Source organism: Girardinichthys multiradiatus, chromosome 17 (assembly GCF_021462225.1).
Source record: "Girardinichthys multiradiatus isolate DD_20200921_A chromosome 17, DD_fGirMul_XY1, whole genome shotgun sequence".
In the NCBI taxonomy this organism is placed as follows: domain Eukaryota; kingdom Metazoa; phylum Chordata; class Actinopteri; order Cyprinodontiformes; family Goodeidae; genus Girardinichthys; species Girardinichthys multiradiatus.
In genome coordinates, this window is record NC_061809.1 from 30,113,612 (window position 1) to 30,127,293 (window position 13,682).

The 13,682-nt window shown below is 39.8% G+C and overlaps 1 protein-coding gene across 10 annotated transcripts in view; it reads left to right on the plus strand.

Annotated features, from left to right (window-relative positions):
* eps8a (epidermal growth factor receptor pathway substrate 8a) overlaps positions 1-13,337 on the plus strand; it is a 33,440-nt gene extending 20,103 nt beyond the window's left edge. For 4 of the 10 annotated variants that reach the window (XM_047389676.1, XM_047389684.1, XM_047389680.1 and 1 more), the window contains exons 16-21: positions 908-1,019; positions 1,504-1,644; positions 4,594-4,843; positions 5,052-5,241; positions 5,319-5,451; positions 10,784-13,337. In XM_047389676.1, the coding sequence (XP_047245632.1) occupies positions 908-1,019; positions 1,504-1,644; positions 4,594-4,843; positions 5,052-5,241; positions 5,319-5,451; positions 10,784-10,894 (937 nt within the window). In that variant the 3' untranslated portion in view covers positions 10,895-13,337. Of the gene's footprint in view, positions 1-907; positions 1,020-1,503; positions 1,645-1,738; positions 1,775-2,786; positions 2,814-4,593; positions 4,844-5,051; positions 5,242-5,318; positions 5,452-6,535; positions 6,589-8,434; positions 9,233-10,783 lie in introns of those variants that run through there. The other 6 variants (XM_047389685.1, XR_007042042.1, XM_047389681.1 and 3 more) reach the window with 6 other exon arrangements.
* Positions 13,338-13,682: the final 345 nt, after the last annotated feature.

The window sequence follows — 13,682 nt, forward strand, 5'->3', positions numbered from 1 at the left end:
CAGCAGGTCACATGATGCCCTGGAGAACTGATCCCGCCCCCAATCAACGCTGCTGCCGCTACAAGGACCGCCCCTTCATTAGCTTACAGTTACTGATGAATACATGAAAGAAATCTCAATGATCAAAATTCAAAACATGAAGAATAATTAGTTGGTTTTAATAAACAATGGAAAATGTACAAAGAAATAAATACATCAAATTATTATAGTTTTGAAATGAAAAGTGAAGTATTATCTAAATATTTAGTAAGTTTGAGAACTGAATGGAGATAAAAGATGGATTTTTAGACACGGTGCAGTAATTTGAACATAAAGAGAAAATATTTATAAATAGTAATTATTAGTTATTCAGAATTTTAAGATGAGTTTATTTGAAAGGAATTTCTGTATTTAATTTCTATTTTTTTCAGTAAAGACTTCCTCAATTTAATGTGAATTTAAAACATTACTGTTTGTGTTTTTAAAAAATTGTTTTTTAGTTTAAATTAATATATTTTATTCAATAAAGAAAGAAATCATTGTGCTGATGTAAAACAACTGATTGGATATAAAGTTTTTCCTCATGTATTCATGTCTTCAACTGATGAAGGTGAAGTTCTTCATCTTTCTCGCTCTTGATTGAATCTGTTCTTCTTGTTCCTTTTTCAAACCTGAAAGCGGATCAGGAGAACCGACCTTCCTTTCAATCCGACTCTTATTTCTTCAGACCTGAACCCTAAACCTGATCCATCTTCTCTGAATCTTCTACCTACTTTTCCAACAGGGGACATTTCTCCAGGGCTGGAAATGCATGTTGGTCCTGTTTAATAGAAGGAGTTTCAGATATGAGTTGATGTTTCTGGATTTCTTATCTGCTTTCACTGGAACATGATCTGAATCATAACCACATCCGGCTTTGTTCTTTCAGGAGTTTTGATCCAGAAAACAGATTTGAACAGAAGGTTTTTGCCAAATCGAAGTACGACTTTGTGGCGAGAAACAACACGGAGCTGTCGGTTCTCAAAGATGAACTCGTCGAGGTAAACTGCAAAACACATTATGTCCTGACTGCCCTCAAGAGCTTTTCATCACAGAGAGACTCTGGTTATTGGTCTGAATGAAGGGGTTCATTAGAACACAGAACCAGAACAAATATGGTTCTGTTAAACTGTACGAGGAGCACCTCCTAATTCAGGATGGATGTATCGGACACACAGCACCATCCATGGGTGGATGGATAGGTGGGTGGGTGGGTTCTACCTTCATCTTCTGTAAGTCACGTCATGTCTTTATGGTATTCTTCTCTAACCAGGCTGATCTTTGCTACTTCTGATTTTCCATGTCATAAGTATTGCTAGATGTTCTGACAGGAAGTAGAAAGTTCATCCATGACCTTGAAGAACCTCCTGAGTTCTGAATCAGTCCAGCTGTCAGACTCTTGGGAGTGAAGCTTCACTAATTAAAAACTCCAGGTCCGGTTCTGATGAGATTGTTCTCTTTAAACCCTTGAGTTTTGTCTGTCAGGTGCTCGACGACAGGAAGCAGTGGTGGAAGGTTCAAAACGGCTGCGGAGCTTCCGGCTACGTGCCAAACAACATCCTGGAGATCACTAGAGCAGCAGAAATAAACAGCCGTGGAGATCCAGTCTACAGCCACACCATCCAGGTACACACACTGACCTCATCTTCATCAGCACCTCACTCATCATCCTCCTACCTTCATCTCATCTTCGTCCATGTTTCATTTCTCATTGCTGAAGCTCATGATGCCAAAAAAGGAGTTTGAGTTATTTAAGGTAGGGCTGAGTTGGGCTGTGTGGCCCCTCTGGTTCTGTCCTGAGGACACAACCTGGTTTCCTGCTTTTTGTTTTGCTGTGGATCATCTTAAAGGAACAGTCCCACATTCTGGGAAAATAATTGAACTGTGTTTGGCTCAGATTCATGTCTTTTAATGGTGAAAGCAGTAAGAAATTAGTCCAGTTTGGACTTCTATATCTCAGTCATCTTTTCCATCAGAACCATCATTCAAAGTTTAAATGGGTCGCAGGAAGTTGAACTCCACCTGACCCAGTTACCAGTTTGATCCCTTTTCCAGTTTTTCTTCAATCATAATTTTAGGATTTTATTCAGATTTTCTCACAGATTGTTCAGCATAGTGTGATGATTGTTCTGACCCAGTGAAATACTCAGAACCCTTTAGATCCAATTGTAGGTATTTCTGTCTCCTTCTAGTCATTACTGTGGTTTTCTGACCAATCAGAGTGCAGGGAGACACGCCCATACTCTCATCCAGTCCCAGTAGAGTTCAACTCTGAATGGTTCTGTACAAACTGGACCTGAAGGTTCTGTTTCACCTGATGGATCTGCAGAAAACACTACAGACCCATATAATGGTCCATGCGAGTCCACCAGAAGGTTCTGACAATCGTGGTTTAAGATGTTTTTTTCTATTTGCCTGATTGTTTTCACACAGTTTGAGACTTAAATTCTGACTCTAACCTGATGAAGTGTTCTGGTTTTTGAACACGTTAGAACCTGAGGAACACACATTTCCAGTGAATGAAGGTGAAATCAGAGGATAGACATGTTCTTTCTGATGTTTGTCACTCACACTCTCAGCTGCACTGATCTCAATAGATTCTCTGTTGTTTTTCCGTGAAGCTCAGAGATTCTCCTGAATGTTGGACTGTTCCTGCATCACCATATGAGTGTAGGAGAGCAGTAGACTCCCTGGTGGTCACATTTAGTCAGTTTGTGGTGAATAAAACATGTTGCACCTCACCTCCATCTTTGTTTCATTCCCCTCAGCAGCAGTTACTGGGAGAATTAAATGAGGTAAAGACCAGCTGATCCTGTTCATGTCTGAAACCAATGCTTTTATTGTCTTTTTCCTGACATCACCATCTGAGAACGTTCTCTGTGGAAAACATGCGTCTATAACTGCTCAGCATTTAGAATCTTCTCAGAGAATGTTACTCTGCTCATCCTTCCTCCCTCCCTCCCTCTTGAAGCCTGCAGTGGCAGCATTCAGCATATAATCTATGGCCTGTAGGTTTTGAACATGCCCAGACTGTAGCAAAATACAGGTCCTTCTCAAAATATTAGCATATTGTGATAAAGTTCATTATTTTCCATAATGTCATGATGAAAATTTAACATTCATATATTTTAGATTCATTGCACACTAACTGAAATATTTCAGGTCTTTTATTGTCTTAATACGGATGATTTTGGCATACAGCTCATGAAAACCCAAAATTCCTATCTCACAAAATTAGCATATTTCATCCGACCAATAAAAGAAAAGTGTTTTTAATACAAAAAACGTCAACCTTCAAATAATCATGTACAGTTATGCACTCAATACTAAATTTTCATCATGATATTATGGAAAATAATGAACTTTATCACAATATGCTAATATTTGGAGAAGGACCTGTAGGTGTATGGCAAAGTGTTCCACATATTTCCAAAGATTGACATTTCATTATTCCCAGTGATCCTGCAGCTGTTCTTAGTCTTTCTTATCATTCTCAGTCTTGCATAATAAAGTTTAAGACGGTTAGCTTTCATCTTTGTTTTGATTTTACACCTTAAATGTAAAAGAACTTGTAGAAACGTCTTCATGTTATGATTAAAGAAACATAGTAGACTGAGAACACAACCCTGAGGCACTCCATATCCCATTACCTGAAGGTTAATAGAACTGTTCCATATTTAGTCTAATTAAGAGTTCATTAAAGAACGAATAATTAAATGAATCATGATGATTCCAAGACCTATCCAGAATCCCGGGGTTATAACTGGTCCTTACCAACCCAATAGATGTTTTCCTCTTTTAGAAGGGCTGTGATGTTGCTCTCAGATTATGACTAGAAATGGGTTGTATATCGGGCTGTGGTCTGCAACATTCAGAGTGTTCAAACATATGGAAATCTTACTGTTTGGAAAAACCAGAGAGACCAGAACCAGACCTTTCCTGGGGATTGATCTGTATCAGATGGATCTGGATCAGATGCTTTTAGATCATGTCATTTGGGAAGAGATGGCTCATGATCTGATAGTTAGGATAAGGTCGTTCTGAATCTGTAGGTTTTGGATCAGACAGCTCTGGATAGGACAGTTCTGGATTAGATGGCTTTAGCTCAAGTGGTTCTAGAAAAGATAGTTCTGAGGTAGATGGCCCTAGGGGAGGTGGTTCGGAATCTGATAATTCTGGATCTTTTCGGTTTGGTTTATATGCTTTTGGTTTGAGAACAGATGGTTCCGAGACAAATTGCTGTATCAGATGGATCAGGAACTGATGGGTCTGGATCAGATGGCTCAGCATCAAATAGTTCTGGAAGGAATGGTTCTGGAACAGATATGGAAAGAAAGTGATTTAGAGTTTGTTCAGACCCGGTTTCTGTTATTTTGTTGAAACTAAACTCTTGGTTATAATTTTATTAATTACAGATTTTGAAGGTGAGCAGCGTTGCTCCTTAAGAAACGTTTATTTATTGTTTGCTTGGAAAAATAACTCGTATTAAGTTGCTGATGATTAAGGTTGGAAATCTGAGTTCAAACTGTCGTTCAGGATGAACCAGACTGTAAAACCGGTTCTGTCCTCCTCCAGAAACAGACCACAAAGTCGGACCCTCCTCCAGGTAAACCTTCAGCCGCTCAGATGTCCCAGGTCCCGTCACCGCCGCCCCCTGCCGCCAACAGGCTTCCTACGCCGCCGCTGCCTCCTCCAACAGTAGGACCCGGTAAACTGAGCGGCGGCAGCACCACTGTCAGCCGGCATAATAGCAGCACATCCAGCGATGGCGTTGGTGGCGCCGTGAAGGAACCCGGCAACCAGAGAGCTGCAGCAGCTGCAGGACGTAAGTTTATTTCGGACAGAAACTACATAGGTTCTAAACGGGATGTTCTGCAGAGAACACATACATCATGAGGGTTGTCTAAATAAATATATAGTTACTAAAACATTTCCTCTAAAGGAAGAAGCCACATTCCAGCTGAGCACTGGAAGGGTTTTCCTCCCTCTGATGGTTTCAGCAGACAGATGTGATGTTTCTCCACGTTCTGCAGGCAGGAAGTCCAACATGGAGGAGGTTCAGGACGAGCTGGTCCACAGGCTGACTTTGGGACGCAGCACTCAGAAGAAGTTCCAGGTTCCTTCTCGGAGCAACAGCGGCAGCCTGCCGGCTCCGAGCATCACTTACGATTCATCTCCAGATGAAGTGAAAGCCTGGTTGGAGGCCAAAGGCTTCAGCCCAGTGTGAGTCCTCCGGATCTCATCCTGATGGAATCTCTTGGTCCAGACAATGTTCTCACTGGTTTGGTTTGTGTTCACAGAACCATCAGCAGCCTCGGCGTTCTGACCGGAGCCCAGCTGTTCTCACTCAACAAGGAGGAGCTGAAGACAGTTTGTCCCGATGATGGAGCGCGGGTCTTCAGTCAGGTCACGGTGCAGAAGGCCGCGCTGGAGGTGGGTGGAAAACCCGTGAAGCTCTAAATTTAAACCCGGACTGGGAGGAATGGTAACGTCTGATGTCCAAACTCCAAGAAAACAACAGACTTCCAAATAATCTCAAATGGTTTCAGATTAATGCTTAATTTTCCACATTAAAGCTGCAATATTCAGTTTTAACTTCCAGAACAAGGAAAATCTGAAACAGGTTGTTGATGAAATTTCAAATGACAATTTCATACATTTTATAATATTTGGGTAAAAATATATTAATTCATTAATATTAGAGTCAATATTGGTTAACTAATTAATAAGTTAAATAAAATGTATTGAAAAGTTAAATCACTGATAATCAAATCACTGATAATCATTCAATTAATTAAAAAATTAGTAGTAGTAGTACACACATTCCACCCACAGTATTAAGGCATTCTCAGATTTAAACATTATTCTTAGTTGACAATATCAATAATAAAGGATTATTATTTGTTATAGAAAAATAAAAAAATATTTCTTGCCTGTATCTACAAAAAAACTTTTGAAATAGTTTTAAGATGGATTATAAAATAAAATCAGTTTTGACAACAAAGGATGAAACCTAATTTGAAGTTTCAGAGTTTCTTCCACATTATTTAATAAAAACAGTTTATTGAGGATTAAAGTCTCAGTTTTCTGGGAGTCTTCAGATGATTATCTTCTTCTTCCTCTTCTTCTTATTGTTTGGATGTTTATCCAGCCAGCTGATTGGTTGGTTAAAGAAGAGCCTCAGCACACAGAGGCGAGCTCAGTGGGACAGAACTGCTCCTGTTTTCTGGTCCATCTCAGCAGTCAGAACCTGGAACAGTCCGAGAACAAGTCTTTATCGGCAACAAGTTAAAAGTTTCATCTGTTGGACATGTAGAACCAGCCTGTGGACAGCAGGGGGCGCTGCTGCAGGCCTAAATTCTGATCATCTCATTTGGACCACTGTGAGTGTCGGGGGTGGTTCTGTCAGTACCACTGAGCTCGTCTGTGTTTGTCTCCTCGGTCTCTTTTGTCGTCAAGCTTTCTGTCCTCCATCTCTGGAAAGGTCTGGTGTTTGGTGTCTGTTTCCCACCTGCAGGTTTTCTTCTGAGCCTCCTCTGATCTTCTGACTGTCTCTCAACATTCATTAAGGTATTGTGTCACCTCACCACCTGCACGGCTTGGTTCTGTTGGCCAGAACCTGATTAATGTCACGTGGACCACTCTTCAGAAAGATTGAGGTTTCCATAGAATAAATTAAACAGAACTTTGAGTGATGTTCACACCTGTCTTAAAAACTAATAGTTCAGGACCTGCAGTGTCTCCAGTCTTTGGACAGGAAGGAACTTCATGTTGACTTAAACCTGGCCTCGGGGCTAAACTCTCTGAACTTGTATCTCATACTTCGGGTTGGATCCTTCTGGTTTTGATTTGAACTCTAAGTTTTGAACTCTTGGATCTTCAGATAATATCAGGATGACCTAAGACTAGGGTTAGGGTCCAGAAGTTCTCTGTCCTCAGGTTCGTCTGTGTTGACCTGATAACGCTCCCGACTTGGACTTATTGTCTGTGTACAAATTATTTTATTTATGTAATTTGTACTTAAAATGGATCTGGCCATCAGAACAAGTCTTGAGGAGTTTTATGTGTTGCAGCATCTAAAGGTAGCGGCTGTTTGTCCTCCTGCTGTGGCTGCAGATGATGTCCTCCTTTAAACTTTGACTAAACCTGTGCTGCACCTCCTGGTTATCTCCACGTCCATCCCTGCACCTCCTCCTACCTGTCGAGAGCAGGATGTAGATCTGTTCTGAAAACTCAGTGTGTGTCAGTTTAGTGTTTCAGCAGAACCTCGCTGCCAATATGTTCTGACTATCTTTTACAGGTGGGGTAAGTTTGAATTAATTGTTTAAAGTTCTGTTCTGGATCACCTACAGAACTGTGACTTTCACCTGCAGCTGGCTGCACAAAGATCAGAGCTCAGTTTGGTCTTGTTGTCTCTTTAATCAGTTTTCAGACTGTTGGACGATAAATTCCTAGCAGCTAAACCAACCAACACAAAATAGTGCATAAGTGGTTCTGTCTCCATGTTCTCCTGGCTTGGATCATAATACCTGGCTTGGAGGACCAGTTGCAATAGATGTTTGTGCACTCAGCTGTTACCCAGCATGCCTCCCGACCCACTCTGTAGATATTCTCACCAATGCGCTCTTTGCAGCTTGCAGCAGCATCTGCAGGTTTCCTGAGGCCAACTATTGCTTCTGGCTGAGTTTACATGGAGTTAACATCTTCAGCAGAACACCATATAACAATAGCCAAGTACTGACAGAAGATGTTCCTGAGAGATCTTCTGGTTGCCAGAGGATGCAGATGCTCAGTAGGATGTTGGCTAAGAGGTGGTCAGTTGCTTTAGAGGCAGAGAGGTTTAAAGCGGTCATTTATTAAGGAAACAAAAACTGATCAAACCAACCCGATCCTGTGTGAAAAAGTAATTGGCCCCTTCTCAAATTATGAATTAAGTGTGATTAACCACATGTTTTTCATTCAGTTTCATTAGTCACATCCATACTTGATTCCTGCAGCAGTATCAATAATTCAGAACCTGTCTGACAACATGAAATAGGCTAGGAGATTTAAAAAAGCAAAACATCAAGACCTGATCTAAAGAAGTTCAAGAACAGACGAGAAAGCGTGTCTAATGACATCAGTCTGGAATTAATCAAAGTAACAAATTCCTGGCCTAATCAAAGTCCAAAATTAAATCTGGTTGTGATGTGACCCTATACAGGTCGGTTATGTTGGAAAGCCTGAATTAAAAACAAATCAGTAAAGTAGTGTGGGTGCATATTTTTCCACAGTGATGTGAAAGACTAATTACCAGTTATCACAAACACTCGATGGCAGCAATCCATCAGTTTTCAGCAATCCATGCATGTATTATGTTATTGATAAACGGATAAATGGGCTGTTTTAATCATTTGTTCTTACAATTTTGGTTCAGAATTGGGTGCTCGTCCAGGATCTCACATTTGGCTGCTGATGACCACAACAACATTCCCACTTCTTGAAAAACACCACAAACTAACACACTGATGTTCTCACATCTGATGAAGGTTTATTGGAGTTTTTCTACTAAAATATTCCAGGTGGTACTGTGGCGGCCTGATTGGACACGCATTTTGTTCACCTCCACGCCCATTTCTTTTTTTATGACGTGCGTCCTCCGGCGCAAAAAGCATTGTTTTCTGGTTGGAACGCCGCTGGGAGAACTGATGCGTGGCAGTGGAGTGTGTGGCATTGACAGTTCGTGAGACAACAGCAGCAGATCTTGGATTACCTGAGAGTTCGTCTGGCTCACATCAAAAGCTCACCATTTGGATCGAGTGTTTCAAAACGCCGGTACCGTGAGTGACAAAACAACCTGTCAGCTTAAAGATGCTGATACAGGTTCCCTAACTTTATGTGCCGCGGAGCACAGTGTTTGTTTTGCTTCCTTGTGTGTGTATAAAAAACACGAAATGGAGTTTTTTCTTCCATTAGTTTTTTGGATGGATTGAACTGGCGAGAGGAAAAGCCTGGACCGGCTTATTTTTGTTTGAACTGAAATTGACTGAACTGAGTTAATTCCTATTGTATAGACTATTATTGATTTTTGTTGTTTTTTGCTGGGGACAATTAAATTGTGGTTGTTGGGTGATTCTCCATCAATGTTTCGGGTGATGAGCACTATTTGATGCTGAGCTATTTGATCCCTTGTGCGGGGTTTTGGATTGCAGAATAAATATGTCGACCTACTATACTATGTGGCCTTAAAAACGTCATACTATACTATGTGGCCTTAAAAACGTCATACTATACTATGTGGCCTTAAAAACGTCATACTATACTATGTGGCCTTAAAAATCACATACTATATATTATGTGGTCTTAAAAACATACTATACTATGTGGCCTTAAAAACGTCATACTATACTATGTGGCCTTAAAAACGTCATACTATACTATGTGGCCTTAAAAATCACATACTATATATTATGTGGTCTTAAAAACATACTATACTATGTGGCCTTAAAAACGTCATACTATACTATGTGGCCTTAAAAACGTCATACTATACTATGTGGCCTTAAAAACTACATACTATACTATGTGGCCTTAAAAACGTCATACTATACTATGTGGCCTTAAAAATCTCATACTATATATTATGTGGTCTTAAAAACATACTATACTATGTGGCCTTAAAAACGTCATACTGTACTATGTGGCCTTAAAAACATCATACTATACTATGTGGCCTTAAAAACATCATACTATACTATGTGGCCTTAAAAACGTAATACTATACAATGTGGCCTTAAAAACGTATACTATATTATGTGGCCTTAAAAACATCATACTATACTATGGTGACTTAAAAACGACATACTATACTATGTGGCCTTAAAAACGTCATATTACACTATGTGGCCTTAAAAACGTCATACTATACTATGTGGCCTTAAAAACGTCATACTATACTATGTGGCCTTAAAAATCACATACTATATATTATGTGGTCTTAAAAACATACTATACTATGTGGCCTTAAAAACGTCATACTATACTATGTGGCCTTAAAAACGTCATACTATACTATGTGGCCTTAAAAACTACATACTATACTATGTGGCCTTAAAAACGTCATACTATACTATGTGGCCTTAAAAATCTCATACTATATATTATGTGGTCTTAAAAACATACTATACTATGTGGCCTTAAAAACGTCATACTGTACTATGTGGCCTTAAAAACATCATACTATACTATGGTGACTTAAAAACGACATACTGTACTATGTGGCCTTAAAAACGTCATATTACACTATGTGGCCTTAAAAACGACATACTATACTATGTGGCCTTAAAAATCAGGAGAGAGACCTGGCTGGCACCCCAGAAAGAATGTTTCAAACTCTTGATTCCATAATACCGCTACTGTAGCACTCCTGTTTCTGGTTTATGGGCAATTGAGTTGTTTAGGATTGATTGATGGATTTAACCAGCAGGAAGCCAGACTGGTTCTGAATGACAAAATGAGTTAATTTTATGTGACTGGGAATATGATGACATCAGTTTTCTGCACCTTAGTCAGCAACTCTTGATCCTCTGCGTTTTCCTGCTAGCTTAAGCCAGGCATGCTTGCAGATAGTAACCATCTGGCTTATGAGTCCTGAACAGCAGCAGAGGTCATATTATAATTAGGTGTCCCTGTGACAGTCTACTAGAGTCAGATCTGGATGTCTTGCCTGTATCCCTGTTTTCTAACCATCACTCTTGTTTGTCTGTGTTTTCCACCATGTCTCCAGAAAAGTTCAGGCTCTGAGCTCCAGGAGATCATGAGGAGGCAGCAGGAGAAGCTGGTAGCCAGCACCGTTGATTCTGGGGTGGAGTCTTTTGACGAGGGCAGCACCCACTGAGCGTTCCCTCCCTCCCCTCAGCATTTCTTACCCCTCACACTGCTGCCGGCTTTTTTCGTCCACTCTCCATCCGCAGGCAGAAGCGGATCATGCAGAGTTTGTGGAGATCATGCGGCGCAGACAGGAAATCCTCAGCTCGTCTCCGTAGAAACCAGCTGACCTCTGGATGTCCAGGCTGTTGAAGAAACCACAGAAGCTTCTGCCATGTTTGCCTGAATTTCACAGGAATGTGTTTTGGATATTTTTGCTGCTTGGTAGCTGATCTTCCCAAAATGAACCTCACAGTATTAATGATGGATTGTTTGAAAGTCAGCAGCTGCTCTTTGTGCCTCCCAGGTTTTATTCTCACTTTCAGACTAATATAAAAATCTGAACATCTAGCTTCCAGGAAGATAGATGAAACATTTATACATAAAACTTGTTTAAAGTCCCCTTGAAGTGAAAGCATTTCATATATTTTTCCCAGTTTTTGGACTTAAATAAAACTTGGTGTTTCTGTGTAGAGGTTCTGACAAAATTCTTTTCTGCGTGAATACAAAGCTTGATGTATTTCTCAGGATAATAAAGTTTGGTTCATGTATTTAAAATCTGGACTTGATCTCTGAGTCCATGGAGGAAAATCTGTGGAAGTTTTTCTTCCAGTTATTTAGAAAATTCAGATTCTTCTGTGACTGGATGGAACAAAAATCCTTGAGAAGCACAAACTGAAGCTGCTGGTGCCCATGTAAATATGTTGTAGACTGATATGTTTAAGGCCAACATGTTCACTTTATGATGCCGTTTTAAGGTTGTATGAAGAAACGTTTAAACTAAAAGATGAAATATTAAAATAATTTCTAATTTAAGATCAAACTGCTGTAGAGAAATAGATTTCTTCAGATGCTGTATGTGAGAGTTTATATGAGCTGAAGGTGAAGATTGTTCCACTGTAATGAATCTAGACAACCTGCTGAGCTTCATGATTGTCTTCCCCATGCTCTGCCCACCTGTACATGTAACCTCAACATCTCATGAGTCGTCCTATCTGATCAGGTGATTGATCAGAGTGTCAGCCGGCAGCCTGACCAATTCTCAGGACACTGGTGTTCTAGGAAAGAAGAATTTGTTTAAACTGTAAAATGTGTCAGAACATCTAGTTGCCTGGATAGGTTTTAGAATCTTTCCCAGACTTGGTTCTGCATTTTTGTTTTCAGTGTTCCTGTGATTTCTAAACCTGAAACAAGACTCGATATGCTTGAGTTTGTTTAAAGCTCAGATTTCCCATGGGTCATTAAATGCTGCATTCCCAGATTGAGTAAAGAATTCTGCTAAAAACTGATTTCAGAAATGACCATCAGGACTTTTTTTTTTATCATGTTGCTGCAGTTTAAAGATCCGGCTACAGGTTCTTTGAGGTCTACGAGATGCTCATAAGGATTGACAGCCAGGATTGGTCAGTTCTGTTCAGTCTGGTCAGCCTCTCCTACAAAAGTTCCTTCTTCTGTGTAAAGTCTGACCCAGATGGTAACAACTGGACAACCCACAAATCCAGATGTTTTGTTTCTGATAGTTTTTAGCAATCCCTTTTCCTCTTTCTTGGATGAAAAACTTGCAGCTTTGGTTGATGCTTCGTGGTTTAGATTAGTTTCTGTTCAGCCTTTTAAAGATTTCCCTGAAACACACTCTCAGAGCAGCCCAAAGCCTGGAAGGTGAGATGCCTTAAAAAAACACCGAACAAAAGTTTAAATTTAAGTTTTACTGTTAAGAAATTTAGTCTGGAAGTGTTTGGGTGTCCTCTGGATGGTCTGATGTTGGAATAATGACAAGCTGCAGGATGTCACTCTGAAACTTATGTGACCTAATCTGAAGGTTGACCTCATTAGAGTTAGAACTACTTAGTTTTTCCTGATCAACTCAAGAGAACATCAGTTCAAAAACAGAAACTCTTCTATCATACTCAGCCTCTTCCTGTTCAGACCTTTCACATTAAAACTCCAGTTTTCCAGGTTTGCTTTTATTGTTGAATGTCAGCAGAAATTTTGGCTGATTCAAAGTGAACAGCTGTTGAAAAGAATCTGACTCTATTCAGAGTTCTTACCAACACTTTTAACAGTGGTTTGTGCAGGTCATAAACCTCCATCTCAGTGAGCCGATGTTCTGCAGAAGAAGCCCCTCCAGCTTCTAGGATCAGTTTGAAATGCTTACTGTTTATGCACTTAACTGTGTGAAAACATCTGCTGAAGTTGGTGTTTAAAGGATGTTTGTGTGTGAAATGTAAAACTGTAACGCTGTAATAAGACTGATGATTAAAGCACAGTAGATAACAGCTAAGCATGTAATTAGAGATATTTGTATCCAAACAGGTGTATAGGCCAATCAGAAAGAAGCATTTGAACAAGGGTAGTTTTCATTGTGCCTTTTTCCATATAATAATGCTCATTCTGCAATAAAAGATTTCCATAAATCCCAGAGTTTTTCTTCTCCACTGTTGCTAAATGCTCATCCAAGAAGAGTGAACGCTCCGAGTTACTGACTCAATGCAATCTGCTGGGTTTACTTAGAAAAACAATTAACCAATTTAAATAATAAACTGAATCTAATTGCACTGTTTGATAGTAATAATTGGAATGGATGTACCTGACATGAAATCTGTATGATTGGATTGAACTGACTGTAAAGTACCTAGAGACAACATGAATTGGCGCTATATAAATAAAACTAAATTGAACTGATTCTTAAAAGGTTTAAAGGTATCAGCAGTAGGGCTGTAATGATTAGTCAACGTCATCGATCGAATATGAAAAAACAC